Raw genomic sequence first — 26,038 nt, forward strand, 5'->3', positions numbered from 1 at the left:
GTGTTTACTGCTGATTTCCCTGGTCTGCATGATTATAAGTATAACCTACCTCTATTTTATATTTTATGCGTGTGTGTGTGTGTATATATATATATATATATATATATATATATGTGTGTGTGTGTGTGTGTGTGTGTGTGTGTGTATATATATATACCTGTAATATATATATAATATATATAATATACATATATATATATATTACTGTATACAATATTGATTTTGTAATACCCATTGTCCTTTCAAAGCAATCTTCTCATTGCCTCTCTGCTCTTGCTCTGCTCTCTCTCTCTGCTCTCTCTCTGCTCTCTCTCTGCTCTCTCTCTCTTCTTCTGTGTCCAGAGCATGAGGCGAAGATGAGCTGTCCTCAGCCCGACCCGGAGGAGAGGCCGGGGCCTCCCAGCCCCACCGAGGAGCTGGAGTGTAAGATCTGCTACCAGCGCTACAATGCCCACAGCCGCAAGCCCAAGATCCTGGACTGCCTGCACCGCGTGTGCGCCCGCTGCCTCAACAAGATTCTGGACGTGGGCGACGGCTCCGGCTGCATCTCCTGCCCCTTCTGCCGCCACGAGACCGAGGTGGCCGAGTACGAGGTGTCGGGTCTGCCCGACGACTCCAACATCATGTCCCGGCTCGCCGCCACCCGCGACAAGTTCTGGACCTCGACCGCCGCCGCCGCCGATAGCAGCAAGGAGGTGGTCCTGACGCCTCGGAGCCTGTCGTCGTCCAGCCCCTCACACGACTCCTCCAACTGCCTGGTCATCACCATCATGGAGGTGCAGCAGGACTCCCAGCGCTCGCCCGGCCGCCACGGCGGCTCCGACTACTACGCCGAGCGGAGCTCGGACTCCGGGTCTGTGGCCTCCAACGGGCCCGCCGACCAGGACGCGCTGTCCAAGTTCTGCAACCACGTGCCCCGGATCCTGGTCTGGCTGCTGGGGTTCTTCTACTTCGGCTCCCTGCCCCTGGGCATCTACCTGCTGGTGATCCAGAGGGTGACCCTGGGCATTGTGTGCGTGAGCCTGGTGCCCTCCAGCCTGACTGTGTGCCTGGTCTATGGCTTCTGCCAGTGCCTGTGCCAGGGCATGTGTGACTGCTCCTCCAGGGGCTGAGAAGCTGGTGTAGGGGCCTCTTCCAGGACAGTGGGGATGGTATGTTGGGATTGGGGGTGACCGGGGACATCGGCGACCAGACATTTCAGCCTTGTTGGGGAAAGCGTGGGGATAGGTTGGACCTCTGCATTAGCCTCACCGACTCTGTGAGGGGGATATCACCTCCACTGGGGAAGTTTGAAACTACCTTTGAAGCTCTGTGTGTTTCTCTCAGCTTAGTGTCAGTTCTCACAGCTAATAATGTGCTATAGACCAGGATTTAGGACCAATGAGCACTCTTAAAGAGCAGCCTAAACCTGGTTAACATGCACTTAAATGGTAGTCATTGTTTTGTGTATGCGTGTGTGTATGTGTGTGCGTGTGTGTATGTGTGTGTGGAGGATGAGCAGTATCTCCTTGTACCAGACACTTATCCGCAGGGTTACGTGATGTGTTGTGTTCTGTTTGCCAAAAGTACCACTCTTTCTCTCTCTCATTCCCTTTGACTCCTCCAATCAAAGTATGTCTCTTTGTCTCTCTATCTCTCATTTTGTCCTTCTGTGTCTTAATGATAATGTTCACAGCTCTGACGACCCCCAGCTCTTGGCTTTGTGCCATTTGACCGTCTTCTAACGACAAAGGTACATGAGGAGACAGACCATTGAAATAAATGGGGAATTATTTTTCGCGTGGCTTGTTTATATTCTTGAACTTTTTTCTCCTCCTTCCATGCATATCAGAAGCATCCACTCACATCAGATTCATCAACAACCGCACCACACTAACCAAGCCTCAATTAAATAGGTAGAAAAATACCAAATCTGTCACGGTCTCCCCCTACAACCAGTTTCCTGCGTGCACCCTGCCCTCCATAGCACTTCACAATAAGTGACGCTGATTGAAGATGGCTGGCATAGGAACAACAAATGAATTATGCTTAATAAAGTGGGCGAAGGCTGGGAATGGGATGTTTTGTTGATGGTCGAAAAAGAAAAGGAAAGACAGCCCCCCGTTCAAACTGACTCACTTCCTCCATTTGCTAGGCTGAATTAGATTCAGTCCTCCTTCTTGCTGGTTGATACAGTATAAGAGTCCTTCCTTAGAAAAGGGAAATACATAAATTATTCTGTGAAAGGCTTTTTTATGTGCTGGGGTAACTTGAGGCAATTAAAATGGGTAAATCTCTTCACAACAAAAAGACAGTTGTCATTGTCAAATGTGTACCCCAAACCTCCTCATGTTCATCCTTTCACTCCAACCTTTACCCCTTGCCTTATAGGTCAGATCCTGTCCCAACCCCAACCCTTATTCTAACCCCAACCCACACTAGGGACTGGAAAAAGGACACCAAAACCAACACGCCGATCTCCACTGCACAAGTAGAGTAGTGGTCAGAGCATTGGACTCGCATCCAGGAGACCGGGGTTCAAGACCCGGTGGGGATGACTTTATGTTATCATCAGTGTAACTGCTTTAGCCCCTGACCGCTATCATTAATGTTATGGAAGCTGCTGCTAGTTGTTGTGAGCTCATGAGCTAACTGACCATCCCGCTCTTATTGTGCTGGATTAGCATTGGAAGCATTGGAACTGATGTGTCCAGGAGACAACACCTATCTTAATTTATCAGACATCATTTCATGTCATTTAAATTCACATCTATTTCAGTGGCATGACTAGTTTCCATCCTACCTGTCCTGAACAGAAACAAGCCAGCCACGTACATAAGCCAGGCTTGACCTGGCCTGGTTTTGGTAGGCCAGACAGGAGAGCGTTACAATAGTCCAACCTGTGAGTAATAAAAGCGTTAGTCTTTCAGTATCAGTCTGGGAAATGAAAGGTTTCACCTTGGCAATGTTTCTTAGGTGATAAAATTAGGTCCTTGTCCCATTCTTTATGGGCCCCAAAGCTAAGATCAGAGTCCAGCACGACACCCAAGTTTCTTGCCTGGCATTTGGAATTCAGTAACAGTGTTTTAAGTGCACAGATAGTCTCTCTCTTTCACCTTTTTCACCAATGATCAATATTTCACCAATGATCAATATTTCAGTTTTGTCCTGGTTTAGCTGGAGGAAATTCTGTGACATCCTCCACATATTTATGTCAGCAATACAATCTGTCAAATGGTCCATTGAGCTGTAGTCGAGGGGTGTCACAGAAATGTAGAGCTGGGTGTCATCAGCATAGCTATGGTAACTAACGTTGTTCCTTCTCATGACGTACAGACTGAAAAGTAAGGGCCCTAGAACTGATCCCTGTGGGACCCCACATGTCATCTCAATGTTCTTTGAGCTGTGGTCACCAAGGGCGACGAAAAACTCTCAGCCAGTCAAATACGTCCTGAACCAGTCAAGGACTGGCCCAGAGAGGCCTGCCCAGTTCTCCAGTTTTCTAACAAGGATATCATGGTCTACAGTGTCAAACGCTGCACTCAGGTCCAGGAAGACAAGGATAGAGAGGTTTTTCGAGTCAGCATTTATTCTGAGGTTAACAACCTTGACTAGCGCAGTCTCTGTGCTATGATGCTGGCGAACTGAAAGTGTCCATGATACCATTTGCAGCTAGGAAATCATTTAGCTGTTTGATTTTTTTTCCTTCTACAACTTCTACAAGGTTGAAGATTGGTCTAAAATTACTGAGGACTGAGGAGTCTAAGTTGTTTTTCATTACCAGGGTTTTACCAGGGCAGTTTTAAGTGCAGATGGAAAAACGCCTGTACTGAGGGAACAATTTACAATAGCTTAAGTGTCAACAAATACAGAGTTAAAAATAGTTGTGAAGAACTTGGTGGAAATAGGATCAAGAGAGCAGGTAGACGACTTAAGTTGTGACACCACTTTGCTCAGCATCTCTGTGTCAACTGGTGTAAACGAGTTCATAACCCTGCTCTGTGAAGGAACATGATCATCAATCAAAACATTTGGTCTAGACTGGGTGATATTCATCCTAATGCCAGTTATCTTGTCTGTGAAATATGCTACAAATTCCTCACACTTTGAAATAGAGGACATGTTTATCGGTGTATATGGGGTGGGATTTCAGGACAAGGTTGTCAATCGTTAAGAAAAGGGCCCTGGAATTGTTTTGATTTCTAGAGATCAATTTTGAGAAGTGATCTCTTCTTGCATTTCTTATGACTTTGTTAAAAGAGTAAAGAAGTTCTTTGAGAATATTGCAGTGGACCTGCAGCTTGGTCTTCCTCCATATGTGCGTTCAGCTCTCCTACACATTCTTTGAAGTGAATTTATCTCCTCATTCAAGGGTCGGTGCCAGCACAGACAATACTGAAGGTATTGCCAAGCAAACAAAGCAAAGTGTTACTTGTCTTAGAGGGTCTATAGGGTTGAATGAATATGGTGGCCCCATGTACGCAACATGTACGCAAACAAAAAAGTTTTGCCCACTCTGGCTCCATATGCATTTCTCTTTTATTTGACGTTTCGACCTTTGGGACCTCCTCAAAATCAACAATCTACACAACAATATATACGCAGCATACACTAACTTGTCTGTGTGTGGAAATCCTGCTCTACTGTACAGTACAATAGCATTCTGCATGAGTCTATTACCAGTGCTATACAAAGGCTCTGAAGTACAGTATGGTACTGTGTGTGTAGTAACTGCTGGTAATCAATAACTTGTGGTGTAATGCGTTTCAGTTATAACAACAACAGTGGGCTCAAATACCCCAAACAAGCCCCTAGGATCAGATAAGAGGAAATGGGGGCATGCTAAAATGTGATTTTGTGATATGTGATCAGCCAAAGGGTTAAAATACTAATCTAAATTCTAATATCCCCAACCCTACTCCTAAACAAACACACACACACACAGTGCAGTCCTCAGGTTACATTTCCCATTTGCAACCTACGCATGAAGATTTTTTTTTTTTTAACTTTCTTGAAAGGTCACACACTCCATCTCATTTCATCTTTGGCATCTCCTCCATGCTTCGAAGGACATGTTCAAACACAAAACAAAAGAGAGAAAGAGAGAGAGATAGAGAGAGAGAGAGAGAGAGAGAGAGAGAGACAAGCATGAATACACAACAGCTGTGAGCGCATTAGCACCATTAGAACCATTTTTTGTGGTCATTTGCTGTCGGACGCAGCTAAAAAGACTAAAAATAAGACAACTGCAGAACGTACAGTATGCATGTCAACCACCGGTGCCTTATTATCCCCCTAGAGCAGGTCCTCAGTGAGCGTGACATTTCAGCTCAGTCTCTAGCTCTCAAACGACGACACACACACACATACACACACACACACACACACACACACACACACACACACACACGTTTCATCTCCTAACTCTTTCGGCAGGTGGAGAGGGGGAATAATGAACCCAAAACCTTTTAGGCTCTTTGTGCGACCCCCTGAACAACGCAGAGCAAGCTAAGGATAAACGTCACCTGTGCATTCTGATTCTGAAGACTGTCAATCATAGCCTAGAGGTGCATTCCAATGCCCCCTCCATCCCGACAGACTACCGAATGAACGCATGGCACCCTGGGAGGTGTGACCAGTGGCGAACCTGCCGGTCCGGTGCTGGTTCTGCTGGACTCGGAATGCGGCAGGCGTTGTTTCCTGTTGCCTGATGAACCGTGGGAGAGCAGCAGCCTCTGAAACGACCCCCCCCCTCCTCTCTCTCTCTCTTACACTCTGCCCTCGCTTGTTGCTATAGAGACACTCTGATAGAAGTGTCAGAACATGTGAACTTCCAATTTCAGGTTGACGTACAAAAGCACGGAGTCCGGCTTGGCTCCTGCAGTACCTGAGACAGCGGTGGACCAGAAAGACACGACGGAACTGGAAGGCAGCATGCGAACAGTTATGTATATGAGATATGATATGACAGAGAAAAACAAGCAGGGAGTAGTACAGGTGTAGACAGCTGGTGATCAAAATGCTATGATAATTACTGTATACTCATTAGGATGACAGAGAACTGAAAGATGAACGCATTTTGCATTCATTACTGTAGCTGCATTTAAGACAGAATTACTGATGCGTTAGCATCACGGAGACGCACTTAAAAGGCGAATCACTGTCAAGGGGCCTCGGGGGGATCAATTATTGGGTTTAAAGAAACGGCATTCGTGTTCTTCTGCTGAACTCAGGCCTGCAGATTGTGCGAGTCGGAGTGGCTCAGGGAGAAGTGTGTTGGGCTTTGGTTTGAGTGTGGTGTGACAGTCTAAGTCAAGCTGTCCATCACTAATTCACTGCTGCTCCAATGGGCTGCTAAACGTGCCAGCAGTACTGTAGGTATATACACGTGCATATGCATGAACGGGCGCACGCACACATACACACACGCACGCACGGACACACACACACACACACACACTTCTCCTTCTGAGTGAGGCAGTGGGCCATAAGTATGTTTTATTCACGATGTCAAGGAAAAGTACTAGACTACCCACAATCCAAAAGTGTAACAACTACTGTATGGCTGTATTTCAAACCGGGGGCTCATCCCTACGCCCTACACCCTACGGAGTGTCTTCCCTTCGTAGTGACCACTATGAAGGGCATATGGAGTAGGGTGTCAAAATAACGCTTGCTTGGAATGCCCTTCAATGTCATTTTCAATGCAGTCGCATGTGTCGACAGCCTGTCACAAGCTACATATATGGCTAACCATAACCAACATTGTTAAGGAATACATCCTATCTTAACTGAAGCTAAGCTTTCGGAGTGGGAAAGTGATGTGTCCTGATCTCAAGCTATTATAAGCCCAAAACGGCGGGGTAATCCATCCATCTTCATCCGCTTATCCGGGGTCGGGTCGCAGAGGCAGCAGTTCCAGCAGGGGGCCCCAGACATCCCTTTCCCTGGCAGCATCAACCAGCTCTGCCTGGGGAATCTTTAGCCGCTCCCAGGCCAGTGCGGAGATGTAATCCCGCCACCCAGTCCTGGGTCTACCCCGCGGCCTCCTCCCAGCCGGACACGCCTGGAACACCTCCCTAGGGAGGCGCCCAGGAGGCATCCTCACTAGATGCCCGAACCACCTCAACTGGCTCCTTTCGACGGAAAGGAGCAGCGGCTCTACTCCGAGTCTCTCCCGGATGACTGAACTTCTCACCCGATCTCTCAGGGAGACCCCAGCCACCCCCCGGAGAAAAGTAATTTGCTAGTGCTGCGTCAAACTTTTCCACTTGCCAGCTTGTGCTTGTCATTATTATCTTTGGGGGAGTTGCTTGTGTACAGGAGGGATTCTTTATTGGGAAATAGCTGTTTGATTGTATTCAGACATAACGTAGGCTGGTTCTGTCAAGGATCACAGCCGACTGATGCACCCTCCCCTCCCGCGACGGAGGGTTATCAGCCGGGCTGGAGTTCGTCTCTCATCGCTGACCAACAGCTGCCAATTTGGGCTAATGCTAGTTAGCTAGCTACATCGTAAATTCATCAAACTTAATAATTACCACACATATAATTTAAAAATACCGATCTAGTTCAATCATGATGTAACTAAGATATCTGCAAAAAAAAATAAAAAAATCCCATCGACAGATTTAGCTACAATGTCCGCAAACCATTACGCTAGGTTGGCTAAATTTCTGTCGCCTCACCGCCCACCATATTTGTTGATAAATTATTGACCGGAGACGTCGCAGTCGCAAAGAGTTGTGGGAGCGAAGGGAGCAAAAGTGACCATCGCTTATTCACTTTGAAAATGACCGTTACGAAGGGCCCTTCGAAGGGAGTACTTTTGCACCCTTCGGATTGGAACGCCCTTCAATATGGCGGAGGTGGGCGTGGCTCCGATTATGTTCCCTTCGAAGGGTAGAGCCCTAGCATTTGGAATACTGCCTATGTCTCTGATTGATGGGAGTTCCCTGTTACCATGGAAATGTTTACTGCATGTCATGCCTGCTACCTTGGCTACCAATGGACTCAATTATTATTTACCACAGAGAACCAAGATTTCCCTTTCTGATTTTCATTAAATGAATGAATAACATCCAATATTTGATGTCATATGTTTATTGAACCACAAATGGTCACGAAATGTCGTTATTTTAAGGTTGGAAGTCGTTGGAAAGGTATAATTCTCAATGATTTATGGGATGGGTAGTTCCTTTACCTTTAAAATAATTATGTACACAGTCTTGTACTGTACCTTTGCCTTTTTTCCCCATTTCTACTTCTTGTTTTGTGCTCAGAATCAAATGTTTTAATGTCACGATTCATCAGCTAGCCATTTGGCTTGGTTCCAGGTTTAAAATTCTTTATGTGAGGATTTTCTGAAATGTCAATGGAGTGAATGCAGGCGAAATTCCCTTTCTGAACCGAAGCCCCCGAAAAAAGTGGGCGGCCACTGTTGCACCCTATTACTGTAAACAGATCCAATACAAGTTGACAAGTTGTGTGTGTGTATACCTCAGCCCCCCACCATCCACAGCTAACTCCCCGCGCGCACGCGCACACACGCACACAAACAGTGTGGGATCTCTCAGCAGCCCTGCTGATTTCAACTGTTTATTCTCCCTGCTGTGGGAGAGCCGCATCTGCTTTGTCTAATTAACCACCAGGAGACAGACAGCGGGAACAGGAAGGAGGAGAGGAGGGGAGAGAGGGAGGAGAGGGTAAAATGGAGGAACAAGGTGAGAGAAGAGAGGATAGTTAGAGAGGAGAGGATAGAATAAGAAAGGAGAGGAAGGAGGTAGGGAAGGAAAAGAACAGAAAGTTTGTCCTTATATAACCAGTACAGGTAAAGGTACACTGGAATTTTTGGAAGACAGGGAGGAGGAGAGAGAGGGAGGAGAAAAGGGAAATAAGAAGAAAGAGAGGGGAGAGGGAAGAAGAAATGAAGAACAGGTCAGAGGGAGGAGAGGAGAGACCTACCTCACCAACCGGAGATACCTGTATCACACGTCACTGGGGGGTTTCTGGTCAGATGACACTTCATTGACGTGCAGTGTCCCACAACGCACTCCCACTTGGACGCATCATCAGCATAGAAGATGAGAACAACATAACATCAGCTTCCCCTGCACCCAGGTTTATGTTAAAACGCAACCAAATCCCACCAACACAATGTCTACTCTCAACACCTGTCCACCCTCACCACCTGTCCACTCTCAACACCTGTCTACCATCAATCACATGTGCGAGATTTCCTTTTTTCATGTCAAAAATATAGCCAGACTGAGGCCATCACTTTCAAAAGACGACACCAAAATCTTGACTATGGAAAAGCACCTCTCTCCGGTGTCCCAGCTTAATCTATCAACCGTGTACAACTCATCCAGAACAGTGCTGCCAAAGTCCTCACTGGCTCAAAAGTCAGCCTACTTAACCCCCATAGTTGCCCAACTCCACTGGCTCCCATTCCACTACAGGATCCAATCTAAAGTCCTCCTCCTGATCTACAAAGGCCTTAAACAGCCAAAGTCCTAGCTGCTTCACAGCTAGGGCTTTTCTCACTTGACCATTAGCCATGCTCCGCTCATGCGTATGTATACCTACAGTACTCACCTCATCACCACCCACAAACCCTCTCGCTCCCTCCGCTCTAGCCATTCCCCCGCTGCTCCACCCCCCCCCACCGAGCCGCCTGCTCTCTCTCATCACACCTCTGGAACTCAGTCCAGGACTGCCTCAGAACTGCTCCTTCCGAGATTTTTAAAACAGGCCTTAAAACCACTTCTTTAAAAAAAAAAATAATAATAAAAAAAAAAAAAGGCCTGTAAGGCCTTCTATAGTGACCCACCTTTGCTTTTATCCACAGCATGCTTCACTTTGTTCTTATTAGGGTCTCAACAGCTCAGCTGCTGGGCCCTCTTATTATTGCTAATATTCTGCTTGTTCTTCCTAGGAAATCAGCCTTCACATACATGAAAAATCTACCACATTTTGCCCATAGGTCCAGTCCAGTCCTATGCCGAAAGTCCTCAACTGGTATTGTGGACCAATGCACACTTACAGTAGGGGCTTCTGTAGACCAGTACGGGCTTCTGTAGACCAGTAGTTTTACTTCTCATTTGTCTTCCTCCTCTTCCTGTCCGGCCCAGACTCAAAGCTGCAGAGCAGCTATAATTGAATCCTGTTTTTTGCCTTAGTCTTTTATTCTTGCCATACAGTACCTTGTCATGTATCTGTGAGGCCCTTTGAGATGTGTCCCTGCAGATGAGAAGCACTATATAAACCCAATTTATGATATTATGCTTTTTTTCGACAACCTGGACCTTATTTACGGCATATTATAAGACGTTTGACTCACCGAGATAACTTTGGTGTAATTCAGTGGCTTGTAGAAGAAATTTAAAATCCAGCGCGAGCCAAGTATATCCATGTAATGGCGGCGGACAGGGCACCGAGAATGCAGCTTCTAAAAAATGTATTTTCTGCCGTGAAACGGTTGTTTTCAACAATCTATTTTTATGAATCGCTATTTGTGCTTCCATAGAGTGAGGGCTTGTTGTGGTTGTCACATGCCTCTGTAATATGATCTTTAGAAACGTCTTAAGAAACGAAATAAAGCTTCCCCACTTGCTCCAGCAAGCATGCGCACAGCGCGCAGACTGGCTATTCTCCGTCTGTAGGCTACACTCACGGCTCACATTCTCTACACTACGATTGGCTTGTTTGTGCCTGGAATATTGTGTGCAATATGGCTGAATATTTATCAGATTTTGAGGATATAGTAGATGACTTAGAATATGATGGAAGCCGATCGTAGCGTGAGTCGGTGAGTCAAACGTCTTATAATATGCCGTAAATAAGGTCCAGGTTGTCGAAAAAGAGCATTCTCCTTTAATATCATCATCTCCCTCAAGCCTCACCACAGCAGTAATCAGCAGTAGACAAACTCAAGAATATCAATGACAGCAGAATACGGGCAGAGTTACTTCACTTCATAAAATAAACACAGAAAGCTCTCATAAAGTAGAGAGAGAGAGAGAGGTGAGTGGGAGAGAGAGAGAGAGAAGGGGGTGAGAGGGAGAGAGAGAGGGGTGAGAGGGAGAGAGAGAGGTGAGAGGGAGAGAGAGAGAGAGAAGGGAGTGGGAGGGAGAGATAGGTGAGAGGGAGAGAGAGGGGTGAGAGGGAGAGAGAGAGGTGAGAGGGAGAGAGAGGGGTGAAAGGGAGAGAGAGAGGTGAGAGGGAGAGTGAGGGGTGAGAGGGAGAGAGAGGGGTGAAAGGGAGAGAGAGAGGTGAGAGGGAGAGAGAGGGGTGAAAGGGAGAGAGAGGGGTGAGAGGGAGAGAGAGGGGTGAGAGGGAGAGAGAGGGGTGAAAGGGAGAGAGAGAAAGAGATAAAGGAGGAGTGAGAGAAAAGAGAGAGCAGGCTGGGGAAACCCTTGTTTCCAACCCTAAATTACCTGTGCACATACAGAACAGAGAAGAAAAACAAAAAAATACATGGTATTCTAAAATGTAAAGCTCCTATATATAGTAATCTCCTGTAGAGCTACCAGAGCTAATTATGAAGCTATAGCCCCATTGGAGAGTAGGTACATCCTCCTACTACTGACTAAAACTGCACACTGTAGCAGTACATCGCTATCAAAGCCACTGATGCTGCAGAAAGAAAATGGAACACGAGTGACGCAGGGTTAAGTGCAAAGGTCTGCATGCTAGCAGCCAGCTGGAGGAGAAAGGACATTTTGGTTCTGTAGCCGCTGCTCTGAGGCTGAGCTTCAGCCCGAGGCAGTGGGTACGAGCTGGACCGCCTGTCCAGAGACCCTTCATGATCATGAACTGTACAATAACTTATGGGTTCAGTGAAATCACCATGGCATTAAAGGTGTCATTTGGTTTTCATACCGTTCAGAAGCAGCTTGGAATCAAGAAGCGCATGCTGCAGTGTGATAAAATCCAATTTTAGATTGGAAACGGCAATATCCAGAGAAGGAGCACATGAGTACACAATAGTGTCATCAGCATACATATGATAGGTTGAACATTGCATCTGATTACAAATAATGTTTACATATAATAAAAATAGCAAGGGCCCCAAAATAGAGCCCTGTGGAACTCCCTTCTCCAGGGTGACAGGGTCAGAAACGGTACTGCCCAACCTGAGTATGGTCAGCTAAATAACTCTGAAACCAACAAATGGCATTGTGTCCGAAACAAGACACCGAATTATGCTAATTTTCAACAATTTAATATAGGTATGTCTTTGAGTATTTTTGCTGAAAATACCACTCAGAATAAGCGTTCTAGCATGCCTCTATACCCCTCCGTTAACCACGAGATCAGACTGAGCGGATTGAGCGCCTCTTAGCCTCAGCTAAGAGCAAGTTGGCAGACTAGAGAACGAGGGCTGTTGACAGCGCTATGTTACCTCAAATATAGCTGGCTAGCCTGGACCATCCACATTCGATGCCACTGTGACAAATTTAATTGACCCGAGCTGGAAAAGCAATTGGGCAAAAAATGGCTAACACACACTGCCAGTGTTTTGCCAATTTCAGCGGGAACGTTGCCATCAACAATTAAATTTATCCACTCAGCTCTGCTGTCCTTTGAGCTTGGGAGACGATCTGTGCTGCTTAGTACATCCAAGAACAGAGCATTTTCCATGTAAAGACATTATGCTAGCTATCGGGTCCCGATTGTGACGTAAAGTGACACGGGAGATTTGAATGGCTTGCAGGGACTGACTTCTTTTTCTAATGTTTTCATTTTGGCTGACCACAGCAAAATGACTGGGTTGTTTCACAGCATACTTTGTGTTAGTAGGCCCATCAGAGACTCAAAAGTACATGCAAAAACAATGAAAAAGTTAGTTTTGCAAACGTGGACCCCTTTAAGAGGTGGAAGAGAGGTGGAGATCATTTTGCATGCATGCCTTTTAGCGCATCTGTACATACCTGTGTGTGTGTGTGTATCTGTGTGAGAGAGCGCTGGCGGCATCTTGGATGCCAGGGTGGAACGGAGGGAGAGAGTGCGTCTCACATTATTTTCCTTGTTAAACAAAAAAGGCCAGTTCCCTTAGAGCCTCTCTCCTGTTCACAAGAAATCATTGCGCGGAAGTCAGAATCCTCCAGTGGGGCTTGATTTAATGGTAATCTTGGCTTGTATGGGTATGTGTGTGTGTGTGTGTGTGTGTGTGTGTGTGTGTGTGTGAGAGAGAGAGAGAGAGAGTGTGTGTTGCCTGGGGACAGTTTCCTCACTTCACCTCTCTAAGCTCGGCAAAGACTACCTCGTAAGAGTGTACTGTATTTGGTAGCTCGTAGCTTGTGTCTGTCGGCAAGAGGAAACAGCAATGATTATTACTTAAAAAGAGAGAGAGAGAGAGAGAGAGAGAGAGAGAGAGAGCAGACTGTCTCTTTTGAAATGGAGGTCATTAGGACAGCTAGCTGAAATAGAGAATGGGAGCAGACATAGCTCATTCAGACACAGTCGCTCTATCACAAAGAGAGCAGAGCAGAATGAAGGGAGATTTACAGTTTGTTCACTTTGCTAGGTACAGTATAATAGGAGACCATCTTTCTAAATAAATAGCCTTTCGATGTGGCAGACTTGAAGTTAGGTTTTCCATACAGTCCACTGCACCAATTGCAGCAAAATAGCTAACATTACAGGAATCATCAGTGTAACTGCTTTAGCCACTGACCGCTACCATTAATGTTATGGAAGCTGCTGCTAGTTGTTGTGAGCCCATGAGCTAACTGGCTATCCCGCTCTTATTGTGCTGGATTAGCATTGGAAGCATTGGAACTGATGTGTCCAGGCGACAAGACCTATCTTAATTTATCAGACATTATTTCATGTCATTTCAATTCACAGCTATTTCAGTGGCATGACTTCCGTCCTACCAGTCCTGAACAGAAACAAGCCAGGCACGCACATAAGCCACGTACAACACTTTGGGTCGGCTCACTGGTGCCATTCTACCGTGCTGAGGTTCGCATTGCGATGTGTTCATCTTAAAAGCTAAAACCTAAAATACACGATTAATAATATATATGTATTGTATGATATTATTATGTAACTGTTATGTAACATTTCTATGTTGAATTTCAACTGTTGTGTACTGTACTGAGATGTATTGTGTTATTAACCTTTTTTACTGTAGGAAGCCTTTTAATTTCTGGCAGAAGGACTGCCAGTGTAAAGGTAAATGTAAAAAAGACTTTTGACTTGAATTGGGAACATTTATTTTTTTATTACAAAATGTTTACTACATCAATGTACATTGTCCCTCTTCATCAAATAAACTTGAAACTTGACCAACCATTGTGATAGTTCTCATTAAGAGAGACCACCCTGGTGACAGTGCTCATTAAGAGACCGCCCTGATGATAGTACCAATTAAGAGAGACCACCCGGTGATAGTGCTCATTAGAGAGACCACCCTGGCGATGCTGTTCTTTAGAAGAGACTGCCTTGGTGATAGTGCTCATTAAGAGACCGCCCTGGTGATAGTGCTCATTAAGAGAGACCGCCCTGGTGATAGTGCTCATTAAGAGAGACCACCCAGGTGATAGGGCTCATTAAGAGACCGCCCTGGTGACAGTGCTCATTAAGAGAGACCACGCTGGTGATACCGCTCTTTAGAAGAGTCAGGTGAATAGCGAGCAGGGAGACACAGACACACAGACAGGAGAGACGCGCTGGACTGACAGGACATGGTCTGTCTACCAGTGCAAGGCCTCCAAACACATTTAAGTCAGTCCAGAGCTGACCTAACTTCGGGAGAAACCTCGCCAGCTCATGTTGTTTCACTCTGCACATCAGGCTCCATAGAGATCCGTTTGATTGGCTGATCAGAAATCAGAATCAGAATTGTTTATTGCCATTTATACTATACAAACATAGGATTTTTTTTGTGACAGTGTGGTGCTTTACAACAACATAACAACAATGGACAAGTGCAAGGACAGAACAGGACAGTGCAATGATACAAACATAGAAAATGATCATCGGCCAATCAGCGTTCTTTGAGGAAATACTAAATGGTAAATGGACTGCACTTACAGTATATAGCGCTTTTCCACCTTAGCGGCACTCAAAGCACCCATTCACGATTCACCCATTCACACACATTTACACACCAATGGCGGTAGCTGCCATGCAAGGCGCTAACCTGCTCATTGGGAGCAATTTGGGGTTAGGTGTCTTGCTCAAGGACACTTCGACATGTGGACAGTCGGAGCTGGGATTGGAACCACTGACCCTTCGATCATTGAACGATCCGCTCTATCAACTGAGCTACAGCCGCCCCTACTAGCAGCCACACCGGGTATGGTTTAGGTGTGACGACAGCGAGAAGCAACTGTTAAAACAACAATGGCGGAGGTTAGTCTAGATGCTGTTATAGCATCAGTTATATGTGAACTGGAGAGTATTTCTTCAATGAAAGAAAAGCAAAGAATGACACTGAAGGCTGTGCTCTGTTTTCGCTCCTCTCCCGACTGGCTTCGTTAAGAATTTGATTTAGCCGTGACAGACGCTGATGGACAGATGTTTCATCCAATCACCTGCAAAGTAGTTTTGAAAGCGTCTGTCCTTTTCCAAACAATTTTCGACAGCTTTCCCAGATGGTTGTGTGAAACAAACCATCTGGCGCGCGTCGGATTAGAGCTGAACTACTGTATCACAGCTTGTCTATCCAAGACTGCTCGCTCCAAAGAGGGTTGAATACAAGGCAAACACAACTGGACAGAATTCCAAGTCAGGTCATCTTATCAAAATACAATTCTGTGTAGGCCTGAAGGATATCATATCCCTCTGGGTTCTGTGTAGGCCTGAAGGATATCATATCAATCTAGGTTCTATGTAAGCCTGAAGGATACTGTATCATATCCCTGTAGGTTCTGTGTAAGCCTGACGGATATCATATCAATCTAGGTTCTGTGTAGGCTTGAAGGATATCATATCCCTTTAGGGTGGGGTTGGTGAGCATGTGGATTTGAACCTACAACCATTTGATCCCGAGGACTCCAGACGAGACGTGCCTTGGGAGGTGCGTGTAGCACGCTTATGCATGGGATTCCAATATAACAGGGAAAAGACTCAGACATGCCTGGTACAGCTGGCTTAAATCTTTTAAATTGGCCTAGGTGCTAAGCCATTCCTATTTAAATTATATGTAAAGCGCCTTGTTAAAATTCAGTCTTTTTCATGAGTTACCTTTAGTGGGGCTGTGATTATTCCGACAGTGCTTAAAAAATTAACAAGCACGGCCAAAGATATGAGAGGAGAGGGGAGAGAGACAGAGGGGGAGCATCTATCTGTGTGTGTGTGTGTGTGTGTGTGTGTGTGTGTGTGGGTGTGTGTGTGTGTGAGGGGGAGAAAGAGAACGAGGAAAGAATGAAAGAGAACAAGAGAGAATGTGCGGGTGAGAGAGAGAGAGAGAGAGGTGGTTACCACTCTCCATTTGTTGGGCCAATCATTACACCACTCAAGTCTCGGAGACATAAATAGTTTAATGATTTCATCGAGGCTTCAGCCCACTCCAGTAATCAGCGGTGGCGGCTTCCGAGGACGGGACGCCATCACCGCCGTGACTAGGAGGCTGAGGGAAACATCTAGGCTCAGTGACTCCATTACTGAGCTACAGGACCTCAGACAGCAGCGTAAGCATACAGCATACAGTAGCAACACAGGCGAGGTAGGGAGACTGAGTCGAGGGAGAATGAGTGTGTACAGTATGCAGACTCTCCAGTGTATTGCGAGATATCCTCTTAGGTCCGTGGTTATGGCTGTTTGGCTACAACCCGGCAGGTTCCGGGTTCGAGGCTAGCCAGAGACACCGGTTTAAATCATACACACTACAAACTTTAGAAAAGAAAAAGAACGCGCTCAACTCAACTTGACTTATACTGAAAACAACTGGGTGCTAATTTCTAAATGGTTTTATGAAGCAATGCTTTCATGGCATTAAAAATATCAACTTGGAGTGCTGTTCTCAATCTTCATTCAGGACACACTACAAACCAACCCAGTTGTCATCTGTTCTGCCACCTAAAGTCAAGAGGCTACAGAAGGCGGAGCATCACGACCAGGTCACATGACAGCTTCCTCCTCTCAGGAGGGGGACACACGCTCAACAACCATCAGCAGTAGACCAATAACGATAGGCTGCAATGCAATCCCCTGCTGGACTATTACCCCCCACACCACCTAGCTTATATTGTTAAGTCAGGAGCTTAGGAACTGATAAGCAACTGTGGAGAGGAGCAGGACCAAGAATGTCAATGTTCCTGTACTTGTTGCGTAATATGGCAAATAAAATATCTTTCACAAAATCTCTCATGCGGTATAAGTAGAAAAATATACCCTGTAAAGCTTCCTTCCAAAAACAGCTCACTCTCTGACAGGCGCTCACGCAGGCACGCCACAGGCACGCAGGCACGCACGCACACACACACACACACACACAAAAACTGTAAACACACACAATCTCTCTCACACACTGATACACAATTACATTTCAGACGTGCCGAATGACGTGAATGTCTTATGCTCCCCGACTACCTGTCTGACTGCAATTAATCAATGGTTGAACAATAATTTAAAAGTAGAAAGTACATTTCCTGGAGAGAATGTGAGGAGGGCTAGCTGCTGCAGCTGTATATACTGTAACAGTAACTGCTAGTACTACTATGGACCGGTGATCTCCGTGCACCCATTGGCAAAGACCGAGTGTCTCTAGCCCACTCAGGGGCCGAGTTGTGGGTAGTGGATAGTGGCGTGCTGGAGAGTCCGCCCCCTCGAATTACAGCGGGTCAGGGGCAGTGACCTCCGGGCAACCTCCATGCACCCACCGGTGAATACGGTGTGTCTCTAGCCCACTCAGAGGCTGAGTTGAGGGGTCTGTGGCGTGGTTAGTGGCGTGGTGGCGAGACTCCGCCCCCTCAGGTCATAGCAGTTCGAGGTCAGTGTACCCCTCTCCGAGCCACCCACCTGCCTTCACCAATGAAGACCGTGCGTCTCTAGCCCACTCAGAGACTGAGTGTGGGGTTCCGTGGCCTGGATAGTGGCATGGTGGCGAGACTCCGCCACCTCAGGTCAGGTGTCAGGGTCAGAGACGGTCGGGGGCAGGTCAGTGAATTGAAACCTTTATTGCCCCAGAGGGGAATTTGTTTAGCACACATCAAGCATACAGAAAACATAAAAATGTACGCCCATCACCATCATCGTCATCACCATCCTCACCATCATCATCGCATCAACATCATCATCACTGCAACAGGCATCAACAGCTGTTCAACAATTTAATGCTTCTTGGAACAAAAGCTGCTGGCTCGTTTTGTCCTTATTTTGGGCATTCTAAACCTGCGTCCAGAGGGGAGTAGGGGGAACTCTGAGAAGAGTGGATGGGAAGGATCGTCCAGTATTCGTCTGGCAAGGTTGATGGTATATTGATCAGAGAGCTGAGAGATACTCTGAATATCTGAGCCAGTGATATTCCTCCCCGCCTTAGTAGCCTTGTCCAGCATGTTTCTGTTCTGACAGACTTCCACCCCAGCACTGGATGGCGAAGGTCACCACGCTCTGAACGAACGTCAGGTAGAACAGTCTCAGTGTTGTTACGTCTGCCTTGAAGCTGCGTAGCTTCCTAAAAAATAAAGTGACCCCCAGGACATCCCCATGCACCCATCCACCCAGTACTACACTCAAAAATAGATTAGACTACTCATTATGACTGGTTTTAATTTAAGTATAATGGCTCAAAAAGTACAAAAGGTACAATATCATTTCAGTTTACAGCCTGAATAAGATTGTCATTCTGAATATTATTTGAATATCAGGAAGGTAGGACCAAAGTTAGGAAGGAAGGAAGGAAGGAAGGAAGGAAGGAAGGAAGGAAGGAAGGAAGGAAGGAAGGAAGGAAGGAAGGAAGGAAGGAAGGAAGGAAGGAAGTATAAGAGGTTATTAGGGCTAGATGAAGGACACAATGAAGCCATTCATGCGCCAGCCCCATGATGCAGGATAAATAGGCAAAGTAATGGCCAAACACTCATTTCCTGTCAGATATTCTGTCCTTGTTGCTAATAGCACTAATGGAGATGCCAGCCTCCACCTCCTCTGGTAATGTGTCTGTTGTTTGTACATAGTACTAACGGAGCTACGAGCCTCTCCTTCCTCTGGTAATGTGTCTGTTGTTATTAGTACTAACGGAGCTGCTAGCCTCAGGAGGGGGCGGGGCTGAACTCAGAGACAATGGAGAACGGAGGTAACACTCTAGAAACTTTCCAATTTAATGATATGATCTATGTTGGAATGGTTTCCAACAGGGAAGTAAGATATATTTTTGCTAGCTAGCTGGGTTTGATGGAATTTAATATGGTGTGTGTGTGTGTGTGTGTGTGTGTGTGTGTGTGTGTGTGTGTGTGTATGTGTGTGCACATGTGTGTGTATGCGTGTGTGGGTGGGCTGTGCGTGGGAGGGAGCCATAGAAATCAAATCCAACTCCTTTGTGAGTCCCATGGATACTTAAACACTACTGTACCCCCTAAACTGGCTATAATAAAAAGAGAGAATTGCCAGTAAGAACAAAAACCCACAACATTCTGTAGACATCTACCATGCAAGGTAACTATATACAGTATAACTGGATACAGTATACTGGTAACTACTAGATACCGTATACTGCACTAGGCAAAAAAAGGCTTTCTGGATTTCACACCTCACCAATGCTAATAAAATGTATTTCCATCCATTCAAGGTGATGCAAAAAAACTACCAACCTTACCTTTAATATTATGCCATTAAATTAGCTTGGTCTTACACTGCACTATATAGAGTGGGCTCCAAAACGATCAAAACGAATATAATTATAAAGAAACTGAATATACTAATGTGTGAGATACTGTACTTTATTAATGTTTCAATGGAACCAACCACAATCATAATTATTTAATGCCAAATACATTTCAACAAAATCAAGGTTTCTTATTGCCACTCGTCATTTAGTACTTTAGTACAACCTACTCTGGCAAGGATAACAGCATGGAGTCTGTTCCTGTAATGTTTGACGAGGTTAAGGAAGACATTTGGAGGGATTCTGGACCATTCCTCAAGTCAGATCCTTTCAAGATCCTTCACATTCTTGGGTTTGCGCTTATCAACTGCCCTCTTAAACTCAGCCCACCGGTTTTCTATTGGACTGAGGTCTGAAGACAGTGGCGACTGAGATGGCCACTGTAGAACATTGATTTTGTTGTCAGGGAACCATATCTGTGTCGTTCATGAGGTATGCTTTGGATCATTGTCTTGTTGGAAAGTCTACGGTCTACCTACGGCCAAGTCCCAGCCTTCTGGCGGAGGCAACCAGATTGGCAATTAAAATTGCCTGATACTTGGTGGAATTAATTATGCCATCAATCTTAAACAGTGCCCCTGTACCTCTGGAATTAAAACAGCCCCAAAACATCCCTGACTCACCACCATAGTTCACCATGGGTATGAAGTGCCTCTCCCTGTCTGCATCTCTGTTTCAACGTCAGACATGCCGATGATGTATCTGACCAGAACGTTCAATTTTGCTCTCATCTGACCAGAGCACCTTGATCCAGTCATCATCTTAATGACGTTTGGCAAACTCCCAGCGCTTGCTTCTGTGTCTTTTGGTCAGAAAAGGTTTTCTTCTGGCAACCCTTCCAAAGAGCCTGTGGTTGTGGAGGTGGTGTCTGATGGTGCTTTTTGAAACCTGGTGACCCCAAGACGCCACCAAGGCCTGCAGTTCTTTCACTGTGATTCTTGGGGATTTTTTTGGCTTCTCTCACCATCCTCCTCCATATTCTGGGGGGCAACATGCAGTCACATCCAATACCCATTAAGTTTTCAACGGTACCATGTCTTTTGAATTTTTAAATAATTGCCCAGACAGTGCTCAGTGGTATATCATTTGTGCATCACTGTACATGTGCCGAATAAAATCTGAATGTGAAAGCTAAATGAGATTTTGAGCTGCCCGTTTCCTCTGGGGACAAGACTCTGGGACTTAATCACTGAGAGGTGTGTGAGGGCTCGTCCCTGTCGTCTCTTGGTCTGGGTGTAGAGCTGGAACACTGCGCAGCTCCACTGTTCACATCACAACCACAAATAAGCTTGAGGTTTGCAGGACCAGGTTAACTTTCAAAGAGAGGCGTGCTCTTTCATCTCAGGCGATTGGAAAATGTGATGAGGGTGTGGGGTGGAAATGCACATGGGTCACTTTGAGAGGAATCAAATCGAAGTCTGATTGCACCGAACGCTAGGTGGGATATTCCCTTGACGACATCACTCCTAGCACCACCACTGTTTTACCACCGCATATATACCACACACATATATACATTCCTAAAATACAATTTCAGTAAATTCCCTACATTATGCTCTAATACACGTGTGTGGGGGGGGGGGGGGGAGTGCTATGAAAGAGAACCCACCTGTTCACCAAGGCCTTTGGCCTGTAGTTAGTTAGTTAGTTAGTCAATTACTGTAGTTAGTTTGTTAATCTCTGTTTTGTTCTGTTTTTTGTTGTTTGTCTGATTTGTCTCTTTCTGTTACAATGTAAAGTGTCCTTGGGTCTCATGAAAGGCTCTATATAAATCTAAATGTTATTATTATTAATTAATTATATTATATTAATTAATTATATTATTATCATTATTATATTAATATCATTATTATGACATTGGCTGGTGAAAGCGCAGCGGTGCGGGTGGATGTTGGCAGACGGCAGCGGGCAGTGCCAGGCTCAGAGGATGCCCTCCTGCAGTGAGCTCTGCAGCACAGCTAACCAGGCACTGAGGCACAGAGGAGCTGCAGAGACACACACTTCTACTCTTCCTGAGCTATAGGTGAGATGGGTGTACTTTATACTTATATTTATACTCGGCACAATATGCATAGGCTAATCCATATTTTGTGCTGTGAATATGCATATCTATAGAATATAGATGAATACCCATACTTTCTCCCTATCTAACACAATGCACAACCTCACCTACTCCCCCAACATCCCACCCTGTCATGTATATAGTATATACTCTGTATCTTGATATACATTATCTCCCTTTATACATTTTTTTTTTTTTACTGTTTTTTTTTTTTTTACCACTCTATACTCTATGTTGCTCTATCTAGTGTGCATCTAGGAGCGAACGGAAGGACATTTCACTATTCATTGTACCTGTCTACTGCGCACAGAGATTCTCTACACTACAATCGGCTTCCATGATATTCTAAGTCATCTTCTATATCCTCAAAATCTGATAAATATTCAGCCATATTGCACACAATATTCCAGGCACCAACAAGCCAATCGTAGCGTAGAGAATGTGAGCTGCGAGTGTAGCCTACAGACGGAGAATAGCCAGTCTGCGCGCTGTGCGCCCGCGTGCTGGAGCAAGTGGAGAAGCTTTATTTTGTTTCTAAAGACGTTTCTAAAGATCATATTACAGAGGCATGTGAAAACCACAACAAGCCCTCGCTCTATGGAAGCACAACTAGCGATTCATAAAAATAGATTGATGAAAAAAACCATTTTGCGGCAGAAAATACATTTTTTAGAAGCTGCATTCTCGGTGCCCCGTCCGCTGCCATTACATGGATATACTTGGCTCGCGCTGGATTTTAAATTTCTTCTACAGGCCTCCGAATTACACCAAAGTTATCTCGGTGAGTCAAACGTCTTATAATATGATGTAAATAAGGTCCAGGTTGGCGAAAAAATTCTCATTTAATCACATGCTCACGCACACACTCATGCACATATTTTTTCTATGGTTTACATACGATGAGGTGTTTTTTCTAAGCCCACGTGGGTTTCTAACCTCTCCGGCACGTGCTTTGGTTTTATAGCGTTTTTTATTGTTCATCTTTTTACATCTTTTATGGTGCAAATAAATAAAACCTAAAAAACGTTTGACTTTAAGTGCATGCAACTGTGTGTGTGGGGGGGGGGGGGGGGGGGGCGAGTGAGAGAGAAAGAAAGAAAGAAAGAAAGAAAGAAAGAAAGAAAGAAAGTGTGTGTGTGTGTGTGTGTGTGTGTGTGTGTGTGTGTGTGTGTGTGTGTGCGGTGTGTGTGGGGGGGGGGGGGGCGAGTGAGAGAGAAAGAAAGAAAGAAAGAAAGAAAGAAAGAAAGAAAGAAAGAAAGAAAGAAAGAAAGAAAGAAAGAAAGAAAGAAAGAAAGAAAGAAAGAAAGAAAGTGTGTGTGTGTGTGTGTGTGCTTGTGTGTGTTACAACTTTTATCTGTCAGGTCTCATAAGGATATATAGTTCACTTTCTGAACTGTCCAACCTAGACAGGCCATCAGACTACAAAATACTGCCCAGAGAAAAGCTGGACACTCAAACCAGCAGTGACACCCCGCCCAGAATCCCCATTACCGCCGCAAAACTTACCCAGTTTAACTGCCATTAAGGTAACAAATTGGAAGAACAGAAGATCCCATTAGTCGTGCTTCATATCATGTCTGTTTCACACACAAGGGACACCATCAGCTACAGCTAAGCTCTCCTGTGAGCACAGAGGACATTTTTATTGAGCCTTGATAAATGAGAAAGCTCATCTGTTCACAAATCTCTGGCTTTAATCGTCTGCGTTGTCTTCTACAACAAGATGCTGCGTCTGATTATGACTAACGGCTCTGAATCATTTAAGTTTAATTTCCTCTGAGTATGATTGTGGGAGAGAACCGAACGCTCCACAGTCTGTGGATAGATAGTAGAGCTGTCAATTGTCCCCCAAAATGGCATTAACTTCAAAAGTAATATTCAAAAATGTATGATGATATTTATAGATATTTATACATTAAATTTGTGGTTATTCTGCACGTTCAATCGATAGATCTAAGACTAACATTTTGGCTCCCGAGTCCAAATGAATGGAGGTGAATGGACGGCCGTGTCCGAGTGGCTCTGGGGCCCCCCTGTCGGGTTGTAGCCGGCAGGGGGTGGTTTTGGGCACTCCGGGAGCAAAATGGCTAATAAACAGATCTTGAATCTTTAATGAGAATGGGTTCAATGAGAATGGGTTCAATGGGTTCACATACAACAGCCAAACCATTATTAACTGTGTAGAATGTTCAGTCGCTTTCAAATGTCGCCCATATATATAATGGACATTGCTCGGTTGCCCTTGACGTCGGTGAGTTATCGAAAAATAATTGAAGGTGTGACTCAGCTGGTCTTTGCCAGTTTTTGTATTTCAGTGGGCTCTGTCTGCCTGGCTGTCGACAGCTGGTGCTGATGAATCACAGTATAAACAGTACCGGGACGGATATCTCAGCTCAGAGAGGGTATTCAAACCCTTTGAGCAGCATAATGATGGTCGAGCTATAGTTCATACACACATGCGTCACCAGAGGCTAAATAAATAAAACAGGCCTGTTTTAGAGCTATAAATATACTAGGAAGGGCAGACAATGCCATATGCGTTCCAAACACACACCCACACGCAGGCGCGCACACACGCACGCACACCACCAGATCACGTTTAGCATCTCCTACAGCAGCCTGGCTCAAGATCCGCTAATCAGCTGCGCACATCACCAGCACGGAGATCCCGTGCGGCAGGCACACAAGGGGTGTCTCGACTTGGGACGCCGGGGAGGCTCTGCTGTTGCAGCGAGCCTGTCGTGGAGCAGGTGGTTAGGCTCCACGGCCCGGCAGGCGAGAGGCACTGTGGTTCCTGTGCGGCGGAGGCCAGCGGGGTGGATGCCGGTGTGTGGTGGGTTAGCTTGCGGGAGGGAGTCATCTGGGACTTACCTTGACTTTTTCTTGCAGCTTTCCAAGGCGAACTGTACCGTCCAGGATCCTGGTGAGCACGCCCTGCTTGTCCTGCTCCAGGGCAGAGGCCTAGGGGGGGGGAGAGGGAACAGGGCGGGTTACACATCTAGAAGGGGGACGGGCGGCGCGGAGGGAGGGTGGAGGGGACAGGGATGGAGGGATGGATGGATGAGGAGGGAGAGAGAGAGGGGGGGTGTCATTAAAGCAGTAATTGGATAATAGTGTAAGAGCTCTCACAAGGGATTATGAGCAACCGCCGTACATTCTCTAACTGATTGTAACTGATTGAAAAATGTGCGCATCGATCTTGTTTCTAAGTATTCCACAAGACAAGTCGAGGACAAATTCTAAGCCATGAAAGCTGGAGCATTGTTTTGATAACCGTAATGTGAACAGTAGCCCTACTCAAGCATCTGGGTCCACAACAGTGAGCTAAACCAAATCCGAAAGAAATCTTAATTTGGTTGACAAGTCTCACATTCCTCACAACTGAATTTGTGGGAAGGTTGAAAGCTCAATTTTCTCAGAGGGAAGAGGATAAAGAAACCAGTTACTAATAATCGCCTACAGGCAAACATTTATTCAATCCACCATGTCTACCAGAACACAGTCATAACTCACATAGAGGCCCTACTGTATAATTGAGTCAGAGAAAGCTATAGCAATGAGAGCTCATCTTTCACACTGCCCAAAAGATATACACGTTTGGAGCTTGGGAGATAGTCTCTAATGTTTTTAATTTTTTTTAAAATGTTTTTTCACTGTGATTTAACCCGTTACCCTGGGCAACACACCAAAAAGGAGACCAATCATTGCCTCTCCCCAAAATGATTCATCAGCAGCAGCACTGAAAAGGAGGATTGAAACGGGTTGGGTCTCATTAGAGGCAGGGTGGGATTCTGCCCACTGACTCATCCTGCCTGTGGACTACAGTAACTGTGTGCCTCTCTTTAAACTGCCAGGCACAGGCCTTTCCCCATACTGGGCCTGAATAACAAAATTGACACAAACATCTGTGCTTGGGAGCCGCCTCCCTCTCTAGTCTAACCTGCCGTGACACGGAGCTCATCAACCGAACGCCTTCTGGACGCCGCCGTCAGCGGCTGACTGGACACGTACTAGTAGCCGGCTCTCTCAGGACTGTGAAATGAACCACTGCGGACGCTGGAGACGGCCGGTCTTACAAGCACTGGGATAGCTGGGCAGTGAAGCGTACGTGTTTTCAGCCTGTTCATTGGGAACGCTGAACGTGTCACGACTGTAAATAA

General features: G+C 45.7%; 2 protein-coding genes across 2 annotated transcripts in view; one reads left to right on the plus strand and one right to left on the minus strand.

The window, feature by feature from the left end:
- Positions 1 to 26,038, minus strand: part of cep89 (centrosomal protein 89) — a gene marked incomplete at both ends in the record, with an annotated part of 120,188 nt that overhangs the window by 63,321 nt on the left and 30,829 nt on the right. Inside the window, one exon of the mRNA XM_084437396.1 lies at positions 24,750 to 24,839. Within this exon, the coding sequence (XP_084293522.1) occupies positions 24,750 to 24,839 (90 nt within the window). The remainder of the gene's footprint in view (positions 1 to 24,749; positions 24,840 to 26,038) is intronic.
- LOC311307905 (E3 ubiquitin-protein ligase RNF182) lies at positions 357 to 1,112 on the plus strand (the record flags this gene model as incomplete). The annotated part of the gene is made up of 1 exon (XM_084436796.1): positions 357 to 1,112. The coding sequence occupies one exon, from the start codon at positions 357 to 359 to the stop codon at positions 1,110 to 1,112; it is 756 nt and encodes a 251-aa protein (XP_084292922.1).

This window comes from Borostomias antarcticus (assembly GCF_949987555.1).
Source record: "Borostomias antarcticus genome assembly, chromosome: 4".
In the NCBI taxonomy this organism is placed as follows: Eukaryota; Metazoa; Chordata; class Actinopteri; order Stomiiformes; family Stomiidae; genus Borostomias; species Borostomias antarcticus.